Source organism: Engystomops pustulosus, chromosome 2 (genome assembly GCF_040894005.1).
Source record: "Engystomops pustulosus chromosome 2, aEngPut4.maternal, whole genome shotgun sequence".
NCBI classification, from domain to species: domain Eukaryota; kingdom Metazoa; phylum Chordata; class Amphibia; order Anura; family Leptodactylidae; genus Engystomops; species Engystomops pustulosus.
Window position 1 is genome coordinate 217,220,810 of NC_092412.1, and position 26,356 is coordinate 217,247,165.

The 26,356-nt window shown below is 43.0% G+C and overlaps 1 protein-coding gene across 3 annotated transcripts in view; it reads right to left on the bottom strand.

Annotated features, from left to right (window-relative positions):
- CUX1 (cut like homeobox 1) overlaps positions 1-26,356 on the bottom strand; it is a 272,705-nt gene that overhangs the window by 151,864 nt on the left and 94,485 nt on the right. For all 3 annotated transcript variants that reach the window (XM_072138168.1, XM_072138167.1, XM_072138166.1), the window contains exon 4: positions 11,419-11,497. In XM_072138168.1, the coding sequence (XP_071994269.1) occupies positions 11,419-11,497 (79 nt within the window). The remainder of the gene's footprint in view (positions 1-11,418; positions 11,498-26,356) is intronic.

The following is a 26,356-nucleotide window of genomic DNA, read 5'->3' on the forward strand; positions in this document are numbered from 1 at the left end:
TAATGTCATTTAGTGTTCGAAAGTAAACAAGAATATGTGAAGAACAACAACCCAATTCTATATTTGTGTAATCTAAAATAAATATTATTCTGTGCAGCGGAATTAAGAATATACCTCTAATATTTAATTTGATTCAATAACATAAGTAGTAGTTTATCTAGCCATTCACAAAACCACAAATGCTGCCATCAAGTTGTTAGCTGCAGATTTTCAAGCAGATATGAATGTAGACGCCCCTAGGTATAGCATATCACTAAATTCACTGTGCTGATTAAGGGTTTATTCACAGGGGTCACCAGGACTGCACTTGTTTTGGCCCAGAGATAAATGAAAGTATCCTGACTGGGCGCTACAGTCACTAGATGGTGCTCAAGAGCTAACTGCATACTCTTATACAAATGAACCCATAAACTACACCATATCCAAAGAGCTCCTTAAGCCTCCCATAATAGAAGCTGTAGGGAAGCCTCCTGTTATTGACTTAAGGGTGAGGGGGGTTTATTTAGTGTTGCAACCAACACTAACGTCCTCCGACACCATGTAAGACTAAAGTGTTTTAGGCGCAAACCAATAATAAATCATGCACAAACATCTGGAAGTCAAATGCAAAGACTAATAAGAGAAAAACTAGGTCTACTAATATGTGGTGGACTCTAACAAACTAGACAAAAATGTAAAAAATAATTGAGCAAAAACCAAAGTTTTTTTCAAGTGTCACAAAAACAAAACAAAAACAGCATCAAACTAACATAAATCCCCCCGAAGGAGTTCTCTGGTTTTACAATATTGATGGCCTGTCCATACGGTAGGGCATAACTATGATACTGGTCTAGGCACCCCATTTATCAAATGTGTAAAATGTAGACACCCCAATGTAAACCATGAAGGTGCTGAAACCCCTTTATGGTTTACACTGTCACATCTATCTGGACTCCCCTTATAAAGAATGGCTGGACCATTATACAAGCTCTCCCACCCCCTTGTGTCACCCCCTTAACCTCATAGACTGTAAGCTCTTGTGTCACCCCCTCATACTCATAGACTGTAAGCTCTTGTGTCACCCCCTTAACCTCATAGACTGTAAGCTCTTGTGTCACCCCCTCATCCTCATAGACTGTAAGCTGTAGTGTCACCCCCTCATCCTCATAGACTGTAAGCTCTTGTGTCACCCCCTCATCCTCATAGACTGTAAGCTCTTGTGTCACCCCCTCATCCTCATAGACTGTAAGCTCTTGTGTCACCTCCTCATTCTCATAGACTGTAAGCTCTTGTGTCACCCCCTCATCCTCATAGACTGTAAGCTCTTGTGTCACCTCCTCATTCTCATAGACTGTAAGCTCTTGTGTCACCTCCTCATTCTAATAGACTGTAAGCTCTTGTGTCACCTCCTCATCCTCATAGACTGTAAGCTCTTGTGTCACCCCCTCATCCTCATAGACTGTAAGCTCTTGTGTCACCTCCTCATTCTCATAGACTGTAAGCTCTTGTGTCACCCCCTCATCCTCATAGACTGTAAGCTCTTGTGTCACCCCCTCATCCTCATAGACTGTAAGCTCTTGTGTCACCCCCTCATCCTCATAGACTGTAAGCTGTAGTGTCAGCCCCTCATCCTCATAGACTGTAAGCTCCTGTGTCACACCTTTTAGAAAGGAGAGGGAAGGGTCTGAAAAGTATGGCTAGGCCAAAGGGGCCTTGGCATATAGACATCCCAAATTTTAGTTATAGAACACAGAAACAAAGCAGGATGTATGCGAAACAAAATGAAAACTTTATTGAATCAAAAACGATACATAAAAGCAATTAAAAAGCACTGAATGTGCTAGAGTCCAGCAGCCATCCCTGAGCTCAATGCAAGAAAATACATATTCAAGGAAATGAAGCCTATTGTGGCTAGAGCCACCAATACCCATTATATGCTGTCATATTCAAAGTGCAAAATATACAATACAATGTAAACAGGGTGGTTTAGCCATAAGGATAACAGTAGATATAATTACCTAAAGTGCATAGTGCAGTCAGGGAGGGAGCTGGAGGAAAGATTCCCCACACGTATCGCCTGTCTATGCAGGCTTCCTCAGGGGTAAGTGTGGGTAATGCATGGATGAGGTATATATAGGGGAGACCCACCTCCAAACACCGGGCCACCATATGCGCGTCTCCCAAATCAGCTGGCGGCGTGTGTTTCAGCTACCGGAAGTTGCAGAGTGCACATGCGCCGCGACAGAATCTCGTTCATGAAAGAGACGCATAAGGACTCCTGTGTCACCCCCTCACCCTCATAGACTGCAAGTTCTTGTGTCACCCCCTCATCCTCATAGACTGTAAGCTCTTGTGTCACCCCCTTATCCTCATAGACTGTAAGCTCTTGTGTCACCCCCTCACCCTCATAGACTGCAAGTTCTTGTGTCACCCCCTTATCCTCATAGACTGTAAGCTCTTGTGTCACACCGTCATCCTCATAGACTGTAAGCTCTTGTGTCACCCCCTCATCCTCATAGACTGTAAGCTCTTGTGTCACCCCCTCATCCTCATAGACTGTAAGCTCTTGTGTAAAGATTATTATTATTATTCTGTACTCCATCTCCTTAGTCATGGTAGTAGTTTGCATGGTTTATCCCATTTAAATGTAAAACTCTGCACCACCACTAAGTTGTTGGAAACATGTAAACAATATATAAAAAAACATCAGGGATCTAATAAGCAACGTGATATTAAGCAAGAAGGAATCTATACAAATAAGGTTTGACATGGGCCACACAAAACTGGCAAACTCATACAAAATCTGGGCCACCAGGCTCCAGTATTATCGTAAGAGCAGAACACAACTTCTCACACAACCCAGGACGGGCGGCCAACGATTATCTACCTACTACATAATAGTTACTATTGTACAACAGCCAACATCACGTTACAGGAAATCTGCCTTCAAAATGGAGCATGATAAACCAGAGGATCTTCCTCATAGATCCAGGCGCCATGACTTTGGTAATCATCTTATATTTGTTGTTCATGGCATCCTTATTTTAAAATCAGCTCTTAAAATTATGCTATTGAGCCAGAAGGGCTTTGGAGGGTGTTACCAGAGTCCCTCCCATACTGCATCTTTATTTGAGCACCCCCCCCCCCCCCACAGTGTGCAAAAATTCCCTGCTGCTATGAGAATAGAGCAGGCAGAGGGAGGAAGAAAGTCATGCTCCTGCACAGTGTAACAGCCAGAGAATGATGGGGCTCTGGTAAAGCTCCCCAGTAGCCATTCTGGCCCATTAGCATCATTTTAAAAGGAAGGAGGCCATAGTTAACAAATATAAAACCATTACCGCAGTCACAGTGCCTGGATCTATGAGTAAGTGTCCCTGGTTTATCATGACGGATTTTGATGGTAGATTTAAAAGAGAAGTTCTAAAACTTTAACAGTCAATTTATATACCACCAAATATCACAAAGGTCTCCCTCGAGCCACCAGAACAGCGTTAGCCCCTCGTCTCTTCAGAATAACATTTTGTAATAAAAGAAATGGCTTTCAGTAATATTTATTCCATTCCTTTGTTAAAGTCTTATTGAAAATCCAAATCTGTATCTTCTCACTGTCAAGGGTAGAAGCAGACACTGCAATAAGGCTCAGTGTACACTGTATGAAGTCCATCTGTGCTGTCAGTTCTAATTGACTGGTGGGAAGAGTAGGATTTCTGGCTCAGTTTCTCGTCAGATGTAGATGAGAAGGTGGAAGAAAGATTGGAAGGATGTAATCAATAATACTTCTTGTCGGTTTAGGTCTGCAGCCCATCATTTGCAACTGACGCAGATGGCAAACTATTGACCCTCCATGTACTGAGTTTAGGAAGGCTGAAAATAGCAGTGCAAATGATTGTGATCAATGGTCAGATCACATTGGACTAGACTAACGTAGTGTATATTATCTCCATTGCTTGCAGAAAGCAGAGGAGGAGAAGAACAAGTGAATATTAATATGAAACATCTAACTGGTTGTTGTGGTTAACACAAGAGATGTGCCAAGACATGTTTTTAATAATGAGAAGAATCATGACAGTATCTAATCACAGGGTAGTAGTAAGCAAGCCATAGACAATACATTGTACTCCGCATTCAGCCATCTAAATTTCTTAAGAAAACTCTTCGAAGTACCGAAGAGTTCCAAGAGTTCGAGGTATTGAAGGATCCAATCTTCAAGTAGACTTTCTAATTACGCTACTCTTACGCTAGGCATAAAAGAAGTGCCACACTTCCTCACATTTATTTTGTGATACATTTCGTGCATCTTTAGATACTCTGGTCAATTTATACTATGTATTGGTTGGCTAACTTTTGACAAATCTTAAAGTATATGTCCGATCTCATAATTATTTGTACCAAATTGTCGTTTTGCATATTGTCCCACACTTTTCTTTATCTATAGCATTTTCTATTCTGGAGATACTTGTCAATAATCTTCCTCAGCAGTAGTGACCTGGTCCTGTATCTGCCCTGAAGCTGATTCAAACTTAGGCTGCTCACAGTTCTCATGATGCCTTGTGTTCACTCAATGAGTAATTAAGCAGTAAAACCAGTGAGAGTCCTACAAGTATAGCCACTGCATAGTGTACATACAGGGTGTATATACGGATTAGCCTGGCAGCTTTCATCACAAGGAGCTGCATGTAGAATGCAATAAGTAGTAGAAACCAGCAGTGAAATAGTTACATGAAGTGTAGAGACTGTGCTATGTGAGCACTAGAGGTTTAACAGCTTCTCTGCTGTATAGAAAGTGTCTGAAGAGCAAAGGGTGGTGAGGGGCAAGCAGAACAGTGTATGACGCAGCATGGGGTGCAGAGAGACACAGAGAAAGTTCAGAAGAATCACAGACTGCTATGGAGAGACTAATAGGGAACAGTGGGTAGCTTGTACTTCACTTTTCCCATGAAATGCATCCAGAGAGCAGGAGACACAAGGCTCTACTAGCATCTACAAACAAAGAGCATCATATGACCTCCCCCACCTCCCTCAAGAGTGAGTAGGGAGAAGCAGCTCCTCCACTCTGTGAAACCCTCCTGTAAACAACTCTAGGGACTCACAGGAGAAATCAGCACAAACAGGAGACAGAGCTACTACAGGAGTAGGCTAAATTAAGATAATAGCACCCTGTTCCACATACCACGAAGTGCTGCCTCTTCTCTGGATTTATATATGTGGACCCTTGCCAAGGGACCTATATTGACCTTGCACCCATATTGACCTGTGCTGTTTTGGACTTTACTTTTTGTACAATGTATTTAAGCTACTTTTTAGGCATATCATATTAAATGAAGTCCAATTTAACACAATATTATTAAATCATTTTTCACCTGTGTCCAAAACGCACTCATAGGTCCACTGATGTCCATGGAGAGTGATGTGAAATAATCTATATGTACAAGTAGATCAATAAGGGCTTACCACTGAAAAATATATAATTTTTAGACCTACACATTTTTTTTTTTAAATTATCATATTGTACAGTTTTGGAACCCACTGGTCCCAACCATTTGTGTCTAACCAAGTCTTGACTTTCAGTACTTAAATCTGGGCTTCTGATTCTCCTTCATTTCCATGGCCACAATTAATGGCACTTACATAAAGAAAGTGTGCAAGTTCTCCACGCCCTTTCTAGCTTTAGGATGAAGATGAATGCCCCCCTTGTGTGTTTGCCTTATGCTACTACAACACATTCCTGCATACGTTCCTTTTTGCCAGGGCACTCTAGGCTAATATAATCATACGATTACATAATTAAACCAGCTGTCTCATTATAGAAAATCAACTGGAATTCAGGGCCTAATTAGTCATACAGCAATTAGCATGCTGATGAGCAACTGATGAAAAGCTGCCTGGATTTCAAGTGTGTCAAGACCACCCAGTTATTTAGTAGGCAGGGGGGCACCGGCTGAATGCCGGACACATTGATTATATTTCACACACAGCTACAAGGCCCATTATGTTACCTCAAACACCACAGAAAGCTGATCCACCCAGGCGAGTCCTCGGCACTTCCAAAACAGAGCAACCTGATCTAATTGTAAGAAGCCAACGCAGAACACAAAGGGGTCTGGACCTGCAGTCAGTATCTCAGATCACTTCTTTTGTAATAGGTCATGGTCAAGTGTTCTCCAGAGACATCAAGAAAGGAAACGTGTAGATGGACACATCCTTATACTCAGGGATTTTCCAACATTCAAAGAGGAAAAAAAAACCCTCAGGTGGCATCTTGTGTATGAGCGACTAACAGCACATGAGCTGGTGCTATGAACTGGACCTTAGAAGGAACCGGGCACCAAAATTTTCAGAAGTAAACTAGCAGCACCCAGAGGTAGAGTGTCAAATGCCCTTTTATTATTTCCCATTTTATGTTAAAAATTGTCCATTTACCGGGAAAAAAAATTGGATCAAATTAGTCATATGTATAAGAAATTTGAAGAATCACATTTTGCTTGATAGGAGTCTGCTGAGAGGTTTGTGCTCTCAGCTCTTAGAGCCAAGCGAATTCTTAAAATATGAGAATTTGAGCTTTTAAAAATAAGGTCAGGAATTAATATTTATCAGCAGAATTCAACAATGTCTTTAGCTCCGATTCTACATATAAACTGTGATTAGAATGTGTTTTACATCAGAATTGTATCTTTAAAGTGACACCAAAAGAATGGTTCTGGTTGCTATGAGGCCCGAGGAGGGGATATCTGATGCAACCAATCCCCTTCACCCTTCCTGCCCACCTCCTTCTTCCTCAGGCTCGGCTTCTAAAAACTATCCACCCCAATCCTCCCCCTTGTGTGTGATGTCAGCTGTCAGTTGGTGACCTCAGCTGGGCGGGAATGAAGGGCAGCAGGGGCGTGCATAATTAATAGAAGCAGGAAGGGCAGTGGGGTTGTGTGCAGAATAGAGTGCAGTCAAAGCCTAGAGGGGCTCTGGCGAGTCCCTCAGGCTCATAAGCATAATTTTAAAAATGATTTTTCTTTTTCTTTAGCAAAACAAGCCAATGGAAAAGGAAAAGAAGAGCGGATCAATAACGCGGGTGCACACAGCGACGTGTAAGTAATGCTGCTATATTGGTATTGAGGTACCTCTACTCAGTGTATCCATAACAAAAACATTGAGTAAAGTCAAAAGATTGTTAATTTATAACAACAGAGACAGGCTTATGAGAGGATTGCTAATAAAACATTCTTCTTGCAGAATCTATAAATTCAGATCATGAAGAACTTGGGGTCCTTTTTGTAAAATATATTCCCAAATATATGTCACCTAATCAATACAATTACATTGATCTTTCAGCAAATAATTGATATTTTTTGTGTAATGAAAAGATAATATTTTCCAACATACTTTACATATAAATTCCACAATGTTTTCTAGATCTCTGCTTGCTGTATAGGACTCCTATATGTTCTATAGGACTCCTATATGTTTGTTTCCAGCGGGTAAAAACGGTCCCTGGTCATGTGATGTCACACAGGTGCGCATCTCGTTATATATCTCAGAGTAATCAGAGATGTGGGATATATAGAGCCGTGCACCTGTGTGCTGTGTTTATCTACAGGAAGTAAACAATGAAGCTTCCTGCGGAATGACAACAAGCAGAGATCTAGAAAACTATGAGGAATTGATACAGAAAGTATTCATCAAGGAAAAATAATGATGTTGGCACTGCAACAGTAACACAACAGTAACACAACAGTAACCCCTCTAAAGTCTTACAAGAAAATCCTAAAAAGAAGAGGGAGTAATTACTGACCCAGGTTTGGGGTGTGACCTTTCGCCATACTGCAGACATACTGCAGGTGGGAGGCTCCTATTGCAGCCAGTTGTCTTACACCCAGGTGGGGACACACAGTTTTCTTTATATATTTCTATATATATTTATAATGCAGTACAAAATAATGTCAAAGGAACATATGAGGCGAGAGGAGAAAATGCCAATGGATTTACTTTATGTTTTGTTTTATTGCAACAGAGAGGTTGGGTATTTATTTCCATCCTCTTATTTAGTAGCCAATGTGCAAAGGGACTAAGAAGCGAGTTTTGTGCATAACATTGATTCTAATAGAGACTGTGTTATGCCTCGGTCTAGGGAATTGAACAAGTGCTCCTGTATAACATCTGCAACCAGTGATCAGGTGCTATGGACTCTTGTATTGTAACACAAAGACCTTTAGGTGTAAGACCTGACCCTCCTTATAGATCTTCCATACATTGCTGTGTCTCTGTGTTACTGAACCAAGTTCAATTTTACTTAATTAAAATGCAGATACCATCCTGAAGTTAATATTCTATTTACATTGTAAGCAAACGTTAAACTAAATGAAGCGAGTGGCATAAGCCGGAGCTGAAACTGCCACACCTGCTAAATAACTATAATTAAACGGAAGAGAAAGTTCCTACCTTTAATTGTAGTTCCCAGAAAACCTTTAGGGAGACACACTGTTGTTCTAGCTCGCCTTAGGGCAAGATGAATCTAACGATAAAAGGGTTTGTAACATGTTTACACTACTAAATTCTGGCTACTGAATGCAGGACCTGTTCCTCTGGCGCTTACGTCATTTTGCTAAAACCAACAATTTATCGGCATCACGGGACAGCGTAAGTGGCGAAACCTCGGGTCCAAGGGTAACATGCTTTATATTTATCCCACAATGACAATGCGACACCTGTGAGGGTATTACTATTACTACTGAACATCTTGCATTGTGATCGTGATGTAATTTGGGAGTGACAATAATAGATTAAATGGATGCGCACGCCCCTGGCATTTAAAAAGTTAACACTGTTGGGGCTTTGAGTCAAATGCTTAAACCAAACTTCTGGCTGATCCCCAGATTTGGGGATCTGAACCTGCAATGTTCGGCAAGGGCCCAAACATTGTAGTTCAATCTGTTCATCACTAGTGAAGAACATTAGTTATTCCATTTATGTCCTCATTGCTTCCACATGGTTAAAGGGTTTGACCACTTTTCAATAAAAGTTCAATAAAATAGCTTCAGCCTTTCCCTGTTCTCACCATGCTGTCCTCTGCATATATAATTCCTCTCCCTCACTTCTCTAGGTTGGTCTCATGGCGTCACCCACTGTGTCTCTCCCTTTCACTTTCAGTCCTCACTGACAAAAACGGGATCTGCACACTGTACAAAAGTTTGTAGCAGGACTGCAGAATCACTTCATGAACATTCAGGAATTATCCATATGGCAGTAAAGACACATTGGATACTTTCTGGTGTGAACTGGCAACAGAAAAAAGGGGTTGGCCACTGTTTTGCCTAAGTTGCCAAACACATTTTACCAACCCAAAAATACTACATTATTTTTCTGAAGAGCTTAAAGTTTAATCGGGCTGTTCTGTGATGATAACTCTCCACAATAGGTCCAAACACAGACAATAATAAGGGCCCTGTAAGGGAGCAATTTTCATATATTAATGTTCCAATACAGGACCTAGAGGACTAGCAGATGGAACCAAGTACAGCACTTCATGTACACACTGCAAAATGTCGTATACAGTGGTTTCGGCAGTGGTTTCCACAGCCCTGTGTGTGAGCACACTGCCAGAGCTGAAAAACTTAGAGCAGGTCCTTTTCTGCCCATCTTTGCGGCCCATGTACAAACTTTACACATCGATCACTCATGGGCCACCTTACCCCCCACCCCACAGATACAGTGTTTACTGCTTGTGAAAAGCACACATTCATGTAAATGAGGCCTCAAGGAGGATATCTGGCCGAAGGTGCCAAATACAACCTAACAACAACAGAAAAGAGGAGCCAACAACAACATAAGAAACTAGAAATATATGTATCATATATACCAATATATCTATATCTATCTCTATATCTATCTCTCTCTCTATATATAATATCTGTCTAATCCATTTATAAGCCCCCTGCCGCAAACATATTTTCCCACCCACTCATTAATACACTTAGAATTATTCGAATTGTATTAGAATTATTATTAAATAATTTTTAGAAGGTATAAAATAGAACACGGAAATGTATCTTAATGTATGACAGTTCATTTAAGGTGAAGCTGTGGCTTTATATTTAAGGAAATACTTTTATGTCTCAACCCCTCCACAGTGTTCATTACTTTGCTCAATCATTCACTGATGAAACATTCTGTAACTTGCCACATCCTGTATTAAATCATTAAACTGAACCCATAAGCTGGAAAGACCCGATTCTGCTTAAGAAAATGCATACCGTCTTTATACTGCATACTGGGTTATTAGTTTTATTGTTATTACTAGAAGCTTGTAAGTCCATATTTTGAGACGTTATGGAATAAACATGGAAGAGAAACTAAATGTCTCTACATCCTTTCTACATTTAGCAAAGAGTTACATATCCCCAAAGTGTCTGCTCTTAGTAGGAGATCCATATTTCCTATTGATTTTAATTAAGGGTGACTACGCACCCATTGATCAAGCATCTGGCTGTTCTAAAAGGTTCGGAGCTTGAAGAGATCCTGGGGTTTAGGGTTGATTTCAAGGGATTTTCCAGGCATATGAAAATGTGTTACAAGAAAAAAAAAGCTTATTCCCTTATTGATCCCTCTGCGCTCCTGTTCTTGTGGCTAGGTCCACACTGTGCTCCCGATCCTGCTCCAGGAGACACAGCAGGAAATGGCTATGAATACTCGCTCAGTCACTTAGTTATTGGCTCTGCTGACATGTATGAGCATCAGAAAAGAAAGGCCCGGATAAATATGGTAGAATATCCCTTGAAGGAAAACTAACATCAAAATCCAGCAATTACTCATAGATCCAGGCACTGGGATTGTGGTTATACTGGTTATCGATGACATCCTTCCCTTTGAAATACACTTTTAAATTTAAAAGAGTAAAAAGGGTTCTCGGAGGTGCTACCAGACCCCCTCCATGCTGTAGCTTCACAGGCTATTACTCTGTCTCCCCTTCCTCTCTACACTTCCCTCCCACTGTGTAAGATTACAGAAGGAAGAGAAAGGGGGGAAGTAGTCCTTGTTCAGTGTAACAGCCTGTGAAGCTACAGCACAGAAGGGCTCTAATGCCTCCCAAAGCCTTTCTGACTCATTAGCACAATGATAATAGTTGATTTTAGAAGGAAGGAGGCCATGGATATAAATATAAGAAGATTACCACAGTCATAGTGGCTGGATATATGAGTAAGTCTCCCTGATTTATCATGATGGTTTTTCTTTAAATAAACCCTTGCCTAATTTTCTCTCTTTGTATTTTCGGCCTGCACCCATGCTGATAACATGACCCTTTGCCTTTTTCATCAGGACATTTTCTACTCCTGGATCATGTAATAGGCCACTGATCAGCACTGCACCACCACTTATTATAAAACTTACAGACAAGTAATAAAAGAAGAGTAAAACTAGAAAAAAACACTGGTAAAAACACAAATGGTTTACCTGGGACATCAATTAATCTCTTATAAACATTCAAGAAGGCAGCTTCAGCTTCTTTGCTTCTTTTACTTAATGCATCGATCTAGAAATGAGGGGAGAAAAACAACTTATTACTTGATGCGATCACTGGATAATTATTTGCTTGTCTTCTATACCAGTACCTAGGAAAATAATGTCACATTGCAACCTTTAGAAATTAAGTTCATAAAACCTTGCAATCCTGCATTCTGTCCATTTGGTAATTTGCCATATCAAACCAGGTAGCAGCATAAAAGGAATGTTTTACAGGGGTTCTACAATAAAAAACTTTAAACACCCATGGGGGTCAGACAAATTGGCGCCCAATTGTGCCTTCATTTGAATAGAGCAATGGATGTGCCCTACTACTCCAGGTAAGATCTGCAGGACTTAGAAATGTCCATGGACATTGCTGTAAATTCCAAAGAGACTAAATAAGATGGCAGCGCACATGTGTGACCCCTGCTGTATTCAAATTGGGGGCATGGGACTCCTGTTCTTGTGATTCCTGGGGGTCTCCCAAATACACCATTATGGATAGGTTGTAAGTGTAATTACTTCTACAATTGCGAGCATCTGTTACATCACAGAGAGACACAAGGTCCATCCGAAGAATATAGGCCTCATATTATCTTCTGACATGAACTTTAGTTACATAAGGTAACCTCGAGATCACAGCTATAGAAGCTTCTTTATGGAAAAGTTCACAATTGCGTGAGGACCATGGCTAATATATTCCATCAAGAAAAATATAATAACGAAAGTCCAATGGATCAGTTCCACTATCTATTTATTTATATAGATTTTTTATGGCTTCTTTTATTACCCATCTACCCCACAGATAACAGAAGCCCTAATAGATACGGATCTGTTAGACTTTCGTTTTTTTTTTGTGATGGAAGATAGCAGTCCAAATACAGATGTGAATTAGGCTTAATGTTTCTACCAATCAACACCCAGTAAATGGTTCTGAAATAGACCTGAGCCCGTTCTACATAGAGTATACAGGTTCTACACAGTGACCGCTGCTCTTTGTGTTAAGGTTTCCTCTTACAAACATGAAGTGTACTTTTTATTTTGTGTATTGTGAATAAGGAACATGGACCAGTATGAGTAGATGACTGGAGAATACATCCGTGTTACATAAATATAATAAAATAATATAATAAGTGCCTAAGCATCACCACCTGCACGTGGATAGTAACCAACCCATTTTTTAAGTTGTTATGTCAACCCGGTTTCCCGAACGCGTCTTGAGAATGTCACTTCCAGTCAATTAATACAATAAATCGCAATTCCTGGAGAACAGCCAGGAATATCAACTTTTTTTTGGTCAGTTTCTCCTAAAGAATGTGTCCGATGGTATACCCGTATTTGCCATAGTCTCTCCCGGAAAAAACTGCTGTAGACTACAGCAGCTGAAATCTCTGTCAGGTCTGACTTGGGGGAAATTTCATTTTGGTGGATGAGCACACCTTGGGATTAAAGGGCGCAGTACACTGGTGGGGAAAAATTAAAGGGGTTATACCAAGTTAGGCCCTATCCAATGGATAGGGCCTAACTTGCCAATTGGTTGCAGTCTCACTGATCTTTATGGCACCGACAGAGATAGCGCTGGGTCCCAGCTAGCTTCCCCCCAATTAGTTGAGTAGAAGTGAACAAAATAGTGGTTGTGCACGCATATGACAGATGTGATCAGTAGGAGTCCCAGCTTTCGGATCCCTAGTAATCAGACACTTATTTGTTAGCCCCCAAATTAATCATCATAAAAAACCCCTATAAATAGATAGAGACCTACAAACTGTTATTACCAAGAAGAGACACCTCCAGACATTGGCACGGCTAAAATAATGTGTCATCTGCATTAGCGTGCCAATGCTCTCAGTAAACTTTTGAGTGCAAGTTGTTAATGGTAATAAGTATATCATATCTAGACAAAAGAGAAAAATCCAAAATTCCAGAGAGAGATGGTTAAAAACACACACGCCGAACGGAAAAGGTGAATCGCGTTCTCAGAAACGATATTGTAAGCATTAAATTTGTATGTCTGCCCAGAATCAGAGAATGTACTCCGAACAGATAACTTGCTTTTCTAATATTCTGGCAAAAAGTCAGTACGATAAAGTCTCAACTCGCGCTTCCTGGAGTGATATATCCCAGTGTAAGATTGCAGGAGATATGCAGCTTCATTGACAAGTATAAATTGAATTTCACTGCATACTCTTCCCCTAACGGTGGTTAGTGCTGAATTTTTCATATATTTCTTTTCCACTGCTGAATATTTGAGTATCATTTTATGAAATATGCGGTTTCCTCCGATGGTACGTGACAGGACTAATGGAAAATGCATTCTTTCCCGTCCCAGCTACATTTCTGAATGACATCCTATAGTCAGTTGACCCTATTATTAAATAGTGTAAAACTGCACTTATTGTTATTAATGAGGCCTACAAGATGCATTATCTGTAAGTAAGACTAGCAAGACAGACGGAAACAAGGAATACAGACTGAACTATAAATATACGATAAATACAGGCAGTCACCGGGTTACGTACAGGATTGGTTCTTTAGGTTTGTACTTAAGTTGAATTTCTATATATACCGGAACTGGTATATTTTATAATTAAAGCGCCAGACAAAAAAAAAATTTTTTTTTGTGACAATTTAATTTTCATTTTTTGTGCGGTCATGGGACCAAGGATTATCAATAAGCTTCATTACAGACACCTTACAGCTGATCATTGCAGTCTGGGACTAAAGTAAGAGATTGACCAGAGGTCACAGTGTGTAGACAGGTCCCTGTAAGTCGGGTGTCCTTAAGTCGGGGTCGGCCTGTATGTGGTATTCATATATTTAACTGCAATATTTATATATAAAAATGCTTTAACTCTTCAGAACCCAAAAAGTGAGACTAAAGCTTGGGAGAACCCATAATTTATAGACTACCAGATGCACTTCTCCTCCTTTACAGCGTGTGGTAAATCTTCTGGTGCGTCTAATAGTCTGAATGCAAGGAGACAGTGTTGTGTCTACAAATCCCTCGATTATCTGCTCACATTTATTTTGCAATGTTCACATACAAAATCAAATATTGCCCCAAAAAATTGCATCAAAACTTTGCACAATTTTGAAGAGGTTTTCTGGGATTTTTAAAAAACCTGACAGGTTGAAGAACTTAAAGTATATTTACTGTGATGTCACCAAGGCCCACTGAAGCCATATCCAATGATGGTCACTACATGCGTGAGACGGGAGCCACAACACTGGAATATGGAGTCAGAACAGGGGAACTATAGCCCCGTCCACTTTCTCCTGCCCCCTCCACTGAATGTATACCACCTCTAGATTCAGAAAACTCTGCTTTGTGGTAGTTGTGGCCAGAAAGAATTTGATGCATTAGCTACGTTGTCAAAGAAAAGAAAGGCTAAGAGGTACACGAGCAGAAATGATGGACTGTGCAGTGTCCGGATTTCACTGGTCGACTACAGTAAGGACAGGACTCTATGTATCATATTGATATGTGATACTAGGAGTCCCTTCTTCTCCACTGCAGCCAGTTCGCTGCTTCTATTTTGCAGGAAAGCAGGGAATCCTTCCATCACATGATGCTTGTAGTTCCGTGCCTTGACACTACGGTGGGTCCGTGAAATCCCACCAACACCCAGTCCAGAGTTCACCGACCCACCACCCACCAATAGGCCAAATACAAGCAGACACCCTACACAGATATATCCCTTCCCTTTATCTAGGAGGAATAAAAATCCATGATTGATACATTCGAAAGATCATGACTTCAAGCAATTAATGTCACCTTCATATACTTTTAGTAATCGGGTCATGTGATCTATCGCTCCACGCCAGCCATGAATGCTCCACATACAGCTTATACAGATTCACATGCCCAACAGCAAAGTTTCCCAGGAAACACATTTCACTTGTTGGCAAGTATCTTAAGATGAGTGAATCTCCTAGCAGCCAAAAGCACTAATCCTACTAGTACAGACAGAAAAAAAATTGGCAGATCACTATACACAAAAAAACTGTCTGGCACATGCAAACAATAATTATTCTACAAGTAGTCCACATTCACATTACCCAAAGAAAGCGCCAGATTAACGCAAATTACTGCCTGACGCGTACGGTGCAGGCCTTGTACAGACCGGTGTCAGATATATGGCATCTCAAGCATAGAGGGAACTTCTAGTAGTCACAGATGTCATTGAAACCAATGAAGACAAAACGAAGAAGAGGAGAAGATGCTGCACCTTGCCAAAACTTGCCGTGACATAGTACCTACTATATATATCTTGACTGGTGCTATAGGTTATACCACAATGTGAATACAGGCGGTCCCCTACTTAAGAACACTCGACTTACATACGACCCCTAGTAACAAACGGACCTCTGGCTATTGGTAATTTATTGTGCTTTAGTCCTAGGCTACAATAAACAGCTGTAACAGTTATCACAGGTGTCTGTAATGAAGCTTTATTGTTAATCTTGATTCTTATGACAACCCAACATTTTTAAAATCCAATTGTCACAGAGACCAAAAAAGTTCTGGTTGGGATTACAATGATAAAATATACAGTTCCGACTTACATACAAATTCAACTTAAGAACAAACCTACAGACCCCATCTTGTATGTAACCCGGGGACTGCCTGTATTCTCAAAGTGTGTTGTAGAAAAAATAACATTTCCGAAGAAAATGTGTAGCTTTGCCCATAATTTTGAGGCAATTACAAATTACATGGGTTTCCTCTGCGTCCTCTGGTTTCCTCCCACACTCCAAAACATACTGGTAGGTTGATTACTTTGTGAACCCCATTGGGGACAGGGACTGATTTGGCAAGTTCTGTGCAGCGCTGCGTAATCTGTGTGCGCTATATAAAGAATTATTATTTATTATGTCTGCTTTTAGCCAAGGACAGGTTGCTGCTTCTAGCCCCACTTGTCCATGGGCTCTGCTCATGCCCCTGTAAACAGTGGAAGGATTTGGTGCAGTTTTTCTACAACATGTTGTTACTTTTGATTCCTAGTCCCACCACTAGCAGCTAAAATCTTCAAATTATATAAAATTCTTACTAGATATTAGGTTAAGCTATGTGTATTTTTATTTATATACAATTATAGGTCTTTACATTCTGAACTTTGGTCCCATTCAGACGTCACTATTCTCCTTTAGATTTTGGCTCACAAAGGGCAAAAGGAAACCCAAACTGAAAAAAACATAATGGAAAGATTTGCAGCTTTCCAGGTTTTTGTTCCACTTATGATTTTGGCTTCCAAGTACCATAGTAAAAACTGACCAGAATATGTCTGTCTGAATGAGGCATTATCTGTAGATGTCATTAACCTGCCCACTCACTAACCATAAAGAGATGGCGCTGCCAATGCAGTCCTCGTCCATACGGAAAGGTTTACAATTGAACCAAAGGGGGGAAAAGTAGCGCAATTCATCAGTGTTTTATTGTGGCGAGTATAAAATTGGTATAAATATCAATATTTTTAATGTGAACAGTAGAAATAAAAGTTACAAATGACCACCATTAGGAAATATATTTCCCATCATAGTCTTAGATTAGGACTTGATGCAATAGTTCTCATTTGGGGCTTCTCAGTTGATAAGTTACCAGCAAGCAAAACTGCACCTCCAGATGAGAGTAAATATGATAATGATGCCGAATGGATCCCTTCATCACATAAATAGACTCCAATTAAGTGTGAATCAGTAAAAGTAGTTTACAATAATGCGCCTATTTCTAGAATAAAGAGCATAATTTGGTGTCTAAGGAGTCTACAGCAATTCTCTGTTGTTTAGTTCAATGGAGAGAATTATGGTTCAATTTCAGAGCCGCAAGAAGCTTCACTTTCCCTAAATATTGTATTTCAATCCAATTGCTAGTCATTCTCAGGCTTATGTATGGCACATATTACTGTGCGCTCCCAGCTTCATTACACCAGTGCACAGGTTCCAAGTATTCACAGGAGCTGCTATTTAATCACAAGTTAAAGGAAACCTACCATCACGGATCTTCCTCCTAAGACAGGTTATTGTAATGTAGTATAGCCTAATAATTTTTGTAAAAACGTTTTGCACCCCAAAACTTAAAGGGCATCTACCACCAGGATGAAGGATTGTAAACCCAACACACTGACATACTGGAGTGTGCCCCCCTGGCAGGTTCTGCTCTTGTTTTTACAAAATAAAAGTTTTTTAAATTATGTAAATGAACCTGAGAGGCTTTGGGCTCCATTGATGTATCATTTTTAAAACCATTATTTCTTAAAAACAAGGGCATAAGGAGCTACAAGAAGAGCAGATCCTGACACAGGGGGCACACACCAGTATGTGTTTGGTTTACAATCCTTCATCCTGGTGGTAGATTTCCTTTAGTAAAACTTTAATCTGATATATATGCACAGCTTCTTTTTTTTTTTTTTTTTTATAATTGTATTTTTATTGTCGTTTTTTCAAAGAAATTTAACATCAAAGCTAATATGTACATATTTTACAATAAAGTATTTCAAATAACAGTACAACCGAAAGACAAGTTTTGTTTCAATATACAGTAACAGCCTATATCAGTGATGGCTAACCTATGACACGCGTGTCAGTGCTGACACACTTAGCCATTTTCACTGACACACGGCTGCCTGAGAGTTAAGTTTCAACCTACATGACCAGGTGCAGGCTGAGAGATTGCACTGAGCTTCCGGCACTCCTCCCTCCACCTCCTCCCCCGGGCCGGCCCCTCCCCATGTGTGAGCTTTGCCTAGTGTCTCCAGTCAGCAGAGGTATCAGCATGGGGCACAGCAGGAGAGGTGACCCGGCCATACACCCAGGAGGCTCCTCTGCAGCTCCTGATAGTTGTGGTGGGGGGAAGATGGCATCACAGTCAGAGGTCACATCGCTGCTGCCTTGTGTGATGTCCCAGCAGCTGCCACCTCTACACTGACCATCTCCACAGCAGGGGCAAGGGAGGACAACCACTCTCATCATATAGTAAGTAAGGTCAGTGCACTGTATGATAGAAGACAGTCATCAGGGCTTGTGTGTCAGTTTTGTGATGTACAAGCCCAGACATTGCGATTCTTTTGCTCCTCACACCTTCTCCATGCCAAGCGGGCATGAGGGAGATGCTGACAGCGGCGCTTGCGCCCTCGCTATAACCTGTGAACTTTCATGACAGAAAGTTCACAGGTTACTAAGCATTTCAAGGTGACACACCACCCGAGTTATGCTCGGTTTTTTGGCAAATTTTGACACACCAAGTTCAAAAGGTTGCCCATCACTGGCCTATATCATCCATTTGTGTATCAGGACACTAGGCCTGACCATACAGTGTTTCCTTGTGTTTACACACTTGCTCAGTATGGCCTCAGTCTTACGCCTAATCGGTTGAGGTGGGTTTGGGGGGGAGGGGGATATCAACAAAAGACAGTCATACGCACTCACCACGACAGGTAACAATTGGGTAAAAACAAAAGGGGAGGACCACATCACTCTTCACCTCCCGCTCGCTCCTCCAACCAGTATCGGTCCCACTGTTCCCAGGTCTTGTCAAATAGTGGGATACGATTGTTCAAAGAGGCAGTCAGATACTCCATACTACGTGTTTCCCTCACTCTAGAGAGGAGGTCCATTCGGGAGGGGGGGGGCCTGTCTTTTCCAGAATTGTGCTATCAAGCACCTTGCCGCTGTAAGTATGTGCAGACTCAATTTCGTAACCGTCTTAGCCATGGGTTGGGGGGAAACGTTCAGCAGGTAGTACAGTGGGGAGAGTGGAATGTCTACTGCTACGACCTCCTTGAGGAGAGACTTGACCTCCTGCCAAAAGGGCTGCAACAATGGGCATGTCCAATAGATGTGCTGAAGAAAGCCCCCAGTCGAGCCACATCGCCAGCATGTGTCCGGCGTATCGGGAAAGAGCCTGTGTAGCACGGATGGGGTATGATACCATTGCAACATCAATTTATACTGATTCTCCTTGTGTGTAGCACACAAGGAGGTCTTAGCCGCTCTGTTCCAGATTAGTTGCCATGTATCCTGAGAAATTGGGCTCCCCACTATGCTCTCCCATTTGGCCATGTATGGGTGCGTAATAGGTTCATCTGCATTCGGGTGTAGTAGGATCATGTAAATGTCGGATATGAGACCCGAAGTGTGGGTGGCGGTTTTGCAGATGTGTTCAAATGTAGTGGGTGCCGAAACCGTTTCAGTGCTGTTCAAAGCCTGTAGAAGGTGCCTAATTCGTATGTAATGAAAATTTGCAGCGTGCGAGAGATGGAATTTATCCTGCAATGCCGCAAAAGGCAAAATCTTCCTGTCTCGATAGTCCACAATGTCTGCAAACCTAAACAACCCCTTCTCGTGCCAAGGTTTAGTTTCCTGCCCGACTCCTGCCTGCTGCATAAGGGGGGTGTGTAAGAAAGATTGCATGGGAGAGCATTTAGAAACCAATGGGAATCTAGCCAGACAAGCTCTCCACAGTTTAATCGTGAAGGAGATGGGGCCTAGTTGGGAGTCAGGCAGCGCAGGTGCTTCTTTAGGCCAGAGGTAAGAATTGGGATGGAAAGGGGCCAACCACAGTTTCTCTATCTCCATCCATTTGGAGAATGCCAGCAAAGTGGACCATGCTGGAATGCGCCGCAGATGTGTTGCCCAGTAGTATCTGGTGATATCCGGTACCGACAGGCCCCCCTTAGACTTGTGAGCGACTAGGACAGTCCTGGAGATTCTATGTCTTTTTTTTGCCCAAATAAAGTGCACTATGGATGCTTGCAGGGCCCTCAGAACGCCCAGCGGGACAGGGACTGGCAGGGTTTCAAAGAAATAAAGCAGCTTGGGTAGGATGGTCATTTTGACCGCCGCTATTCTACCAAAAAGGGAGAGGGGGAGGCTATTCCAATTGTCAAGTAGAGTCCTTATTTCCCGAAAACTACTGGGGAAGTTCTGTGCATAAAGCGTATTATAAGAGGGGGTCAGTAGTATCCCCAGATACTTTATAGCATCTGCTTTCCAGTTATATCTAAACGCGGCCTTCAGTTGATCTACCAGGGGTTGGTCAAGGTTAAGGGGCAAGGCCTCCGTTTTTGAGGTATTTACTTTATAGCCGGAAAGGCGGCCATACTGCTGCAACCGTGCCTGTAAGTTGGGTAGAGAGATTAAAGGTTGAGTTATCGTTAGTAGGATATCATCCGCAAATAAAGACAGTTTGAATTCCTTGTCTCTGACCATAATACCATGGATATTAGGGTCTTGTCGGATGATGTATGCCAAAGGCTCAATACAAAGTATGAACAGGAGAGGAGAAAGTGGACAACCCTGTCGGGTGCCGTTCCTTATCTGCAGAGGTGGGGAGGACGCATGTGGGAGCTTAATTTCAGCTGTGGGGTTTGAATATAGTCCCCTCAAGGCCTGCAGGAAGGGACCCCTTATTCCCACGTGCTCAAGTACTTGGAACATGAAGGGCCAACTAAGGCGATCAAACGCCTTCTCAGCGTCTAGGCTAAGGATCAGAGCTTGGTCTTTTTGTTTATTGACCACATCTATGAGGTCAATTGTTCTCCTCGTGTTGTCACCACCTTGCCGTCCCGGTACAAAGCCTACCTGATCTTTATGGATTACTTGAGGGATCCACTGTATCAAACGATTGGCCAGCAGTTTTGTAAAAATTTTTAAATCTGCGTTCAGTAATGCAATCGGCCTATAATTGGCGCAGTCAGTTGCATCTTTCCCGGGTTTGGGAATAAGAGTAATGTAAGAATGAGTAAAGGTTGTAGGCATAGGTGCGCCTTGCAGGAATGCATTAAACACTTTCGTCATATGTGGCAGCAACACAGGGGAAAAGGTTTGATAATAAAGATACGTAAGTCCATCTGGACCCGGGGATTTTCCATTGGGCATTCCCTTAATGACCTCCTCAATCTCTTCCGATGTGAACTCTGAACCGAGTGTCTCTATAGCCTCCGAGGGGATTCCAGGAATGGAGCAAGAATTCAAAAAATCTACTAGCGATTTTTTCCTAAGGGTCTCGTCCCGGGGCAGGGTATTTGGTAGGGAGTATAATTTTGAGTAAAATTCTTGGAAGCAAGAGGCGATCGCTCTCGGGTCATGTAGTAAATTCCCCCCAGAATCCCGTATAATATGGGGGGTTTGGTGTTCCCTCTTCTCCCTTAGTTGTTTTGCCAGAAGAGAGTGATGTTTGTTTGCTTGCTCGTAGTATCTTTGTCTAGTGAACACCAACAATTTCTCTACTGCTTGCGTCTGGACCTCTCGCAACTGTTCCCTAACCTCAATTAACTGTTGGAGTCTCCTCCTAGTCGGATTAGCTAACAAGGCTGCCTCCTGTTTGGCTATCTGTTTTCTTAACTCCTTTTCTAGATGGGCCCTATTTCTTTTTAGTCTAGCTCCCTGTTCTATACAATGACCGCGGAAAACCGCTTTGTGTGCCTCCCACATTATAGGGACAGAAGGGATGGAATCCTCATTAAACTGGAAATATTCCCTCAGTGCTCCAGTCAACTCCTCCTGGATCAGGGTTTTTTTAAGAAGGGATTCATTGAGGCGCCAGTGACATACCCTAGTTGTAGATAGGCCTTCATTAAGTCGTAAAAAAACTGGTGCGTGATCTGACCACGATATGTCTCCCACCTCTGCAGTATGCATCATTCGCAGGAATTGTATATCTCCAAACCAGTAGTCTATACGGGTATGGGTGCCATGTGGGGCAGAATAAAAGGTAAAAGAACGGTCCCCTGGGTTGCCCACTCTCCATAAGTCAAACAGAGCAAATCTCCTGATGACTCTGCGAAAAGCCGCTGAGGTAGTGCTTTGCGATCTATTGGCAGGGGAGGGGTTGACTGCCAGCCGGTCCATGTTTTCTGAGAAAATAACGTTAAAGTCCCCTCCTATCAGTAAAGGTGCCGCTGGGAGTTTAGCTATTTTATTCAGGACTTTGGTGATGAAACGGACCTGCGATGAGTTGGGGGCATATATATTGCATAAGAGCACCGGCGAGCCGAACATTTTACCCTGCACAATAATGAAGCGACCCATAGGATCTGATGTCACAATGTCAGGTACTATGGGACATGAGGCTGAAAATAGGATCGCCACTCCCGCTTTTTTATTCTCGGTGGACGCCATATAGGATACTGGGTAAAGATGCTTAGCAAAGTTAAAATTCCCCGTCGTATCATAGTGCGTCTCCTGCAAGAACACTACATCTGCCCTACTTCTCTTAAGCTCGTTGAGTGTAAGTCGGCGTTTCCGGGCCGAGTTGAGCCCTTTTACATTTAGTGTCAATAGCTGGACCATGATGGATGAGCCAGGCAAAGTTCCCGACCAAGGTGTCCGGTACGCTTCTATGTAATATGCAGTAAAACAGGTCCTAGGGGAGGGAGGGGGTTGCACGAGTTATGTGTAGCTTACACAATAAGACTCTGGTATGGGAGTGGAGGAGAGTACCCGTGTATGTAGGCCTAATATGTCAGTAGGGGGGGGAAGACACGGGGGTTCGACAATGGGGGGACAAAACTTACACACCACAAGACAAACAGTTAAAACGAATAAGAAACAAGTCAAAAAGTAATAAGGAAGTAATAAAAAAAAACAAGGATAAACTCCTAGTTGTATAACCAAGGGGAGGAGAAACCTCCTGACCCTGGTGTAGGTCTACTCAGCCGGTCTACCCCTAAGTCGGGGGAGTATAGTCGGCTGGTCTGGAATCACCACCTCCCGTATAAACCCTTGGTCAGGGCCAGAGGGTGAGATCCAGCAGAGACCCACCAGTTAGGGGATAACGTGGCGATGGAACCCTTTTGAAGGGGGGAAATACTTCAATTATAATATCACACAAAATTTGAAAATGTAAAAAATACTACTATCTATCCAGAGATTAACCCCGGTGCCTAAATGCCCATTACTACCTATATAACTAAGGAGGGGATAGATACCCCTAATATATGCAAACATAGGTTAACATAAGCAAACATAAGCTAACATAGGACCCTCATCAGACCCTCAGATGCAAGAACCACAAAGGATATGTATTCAGCGAGCATTCCCTTCTATTCATAAGAGTCCTGAGACAGGGCTCTGGTTCGTGGTCGTCTTCTCTTTTGTTGCGGTTGGTTCTTGTTTTGCGATTGGCGCAGTTGAGGGGGGAGACTCCCCCAATCTTCCAATCGTGGGGTCGGGATGTTCCAGATGGCGCAGAATTCCTGCAGTTCCTCCATTACTGAAAGCGTTGCCGTTATTCCATCTTTGGTGGCAGACAGGGCAAAGGGGAAATTCCAACGATAGGATATGTCGTTCTCGCGCAGGATATCTAATAATGGTCGTAAGATCCGCCTCTTTTGAAGGGTGATCCCCGAAAGATCCTGGTAGAGCTGTATAGCATCCCCATTGAAGACCAAGTTCTTCTTCTTTCTCGCCGCCAGCATGAGACGTTCCTTTACTTCAAAGTCGTGCACACAACAAATGATGTCTCTCGGATTCGCTCCCGCCACTTTAGGCCTCAATGCTCTATGAGCTCTGTCGAGCTTCACCTGTGTGTCCAGTTCTCCTAATAATGTTGAAAAGAGAGCTTGTAGCGTGTTCCGAACATCCTCTTTACCCTCCACCTCCGATAGACCCCGCACCCGAATATTGTTGCGCCTGCCTCTGTTGTCGAGATCCTCCAGGTGCCTGGCCATGTCCTGCATTGCGACAGAGTGAGAATGCACTGCATGTTGCGTCTGCGTAATCTGGCGCCTTGAGTCTACTTGTTCAGCTTCTAAGTTATCAATCTTTTGTGTCATACCCTGAATATCACGCCGTATCTCCGAAATTTCAGACTTGAATGCCTCTTTGACTTCGGCAATTAAAGATTTAAAGTCCTCTTTAGTAGGCAGATTCTGGAGGTGAGCGTGCCAGGGTGGTTCTGATGTCGATGGTCTCTTACCTGGCATAGTGTCCCTACTATATTGCTCAGGTGATGACGCCCACTCTGGAGAAGGTGCAGCATAGCGGGCGAGAGTGGGGGTAGCACCTAACTCGTCTTCCATCCCTTGTGTTCTGGGGACATATGGGAAACCGGGGATGAATTCTCCTGGCAGCGGTAAGTGGGGGGATCTTAGCAGGGGATCCCCAGAGGATCTTCTAATCCCATCCTCTTCCTCCCCGCCTGGCAACCTCTGGCTGCAGTTGTGATCTGGGGACTGTGCTGGAGGTGAAACAGTACCTTTAGGTTGGGGGGGGTCCCCCCTTCCAATGTGGCGCTGGCATGCGCCCAAATCACGCTGCTGCGGGCTCTCTGCTGTTTTCTGGCGCTGCTGCGCCTCAGGGGAGCCGCGCTGCCCTGCTGGCTGGGCGCCAAGATGGCGGCTCGGCGCATTCCGGGAGGCTTCCTCGGGCGCGCTGCGGCCCTTATGTGCGGGCGGTGGAGCGGAGGACACCGCCGCTCCGCGCTTACTTGCCGTCGGCTTCGGAGGCATATTGGTCGGTTCCTCCGGGTGCTGGTCCGCGGCGTGTGTGGTGCCGGACCTCCGCCTGACACGTGGTCCTGCTCCGGAGCTGTCTGCGGCGCGCAAAAGGAACCGGGTGAGCGGTGTTTCACCCACTTTTTTTCCTTTTTGTGGTCCTGGTGGCTTCTTTCCCCTTCTGGGGGTCTTTTTGTGCTTAGTGGCCAGGGTAGAACCCCTCCTTTGGGGTTATATCGGCACCGGGGCTGCAGAGCTCTTTTAATGTGCGGCCATCTCGGTCAGGCTCAAGCCACGCCCCCCCCTGCACAGCTTCTTAAGAGGCTAACGGGACGTGAAGTAGCTGCGCCGTTAAACTGGAGCTATGGCTACTCCACAACCCCAGTAGTCTCTTTCGAGTCCACTTCCTGCGTTTTGTCTCTAATTGCTTCCGCTGTGTCTTCGCTTCCGCAAAAAAAAAATAACCGAGGGTTTAACATTGGTTAGAAAACATAACACCCGCTTTCTCAGCTTGTCACTGAAAAAAAGCCGTCCAGTCATCATTTTTTTTGCGGACCCATAAACTTCTATCGCCTCCTGTCATCTGCATCCGTGAAAAATAACATACAGGTTTCAAATTTGTTTCCATGGACAACGGATCACTGAAAAAAAGACATTGGGAAAACACCCATTGAAAACAATTGTTCAGTAAGGCAATCCGCGAAAACTGAACCACGGATGGGAAAACAATGCCAAAGTGAAAGAGTTGTGAGCCAAAACCAGGAGTGGTAGAATACACAGAACAGGTGCAAATCTCTCCACTGAGGCCTCGTTCACATGTTGCGTTTTCAATGCATTTACATAATCTTTCTAGAGAGTTTACAGTGTGTTTACATTATGTTAAAGGAAACCTACCACTTGTAGTGGCAGGTTTCCGATGGAAATACCGGGCACCAGCTCAGGGTGAGCTGGTGCCGGAGCTTATTTTAGTTAGTGTTTTAAACCGCGGTATCGCGGTTTAAAACACTTTTTAAACTTTATAGCCGGCGCAGGCAGGTACGCGCTCGGCGCTTACCGTGCACGCGGCTACATAGGAAGTGAATGAGAGCCGCGTGCACGGTAAGCGCCGAGCGCGTACCTGCCTGCGCCGGCTATAACGTTTAAAAAGTGTTTTAAACCGCGATACCGCGGTTTAAAACACTAACTAAAATAAGCTCCGGCACCAGCTCAGCCTGAGCTGGTGCCCGGTATTTCCATCGGAAACCTGCCACTACAAGTGGTAGGTTTCCTTTAAAAGGAACCTACCACCCCGATTCTACCTATAAAGGTAGAAGGGGTGGTAGGTGGATGGATGGGACGTGAGGATAGCCATTTTTTGGGCTAATCCTCACGTCTCGGGTGTCTTTTAGAAACTTTATAGCAGGTATATGCAAATGTATTTCTGTGGCTACTGGGGCGTGGAGTGGCCGGACATG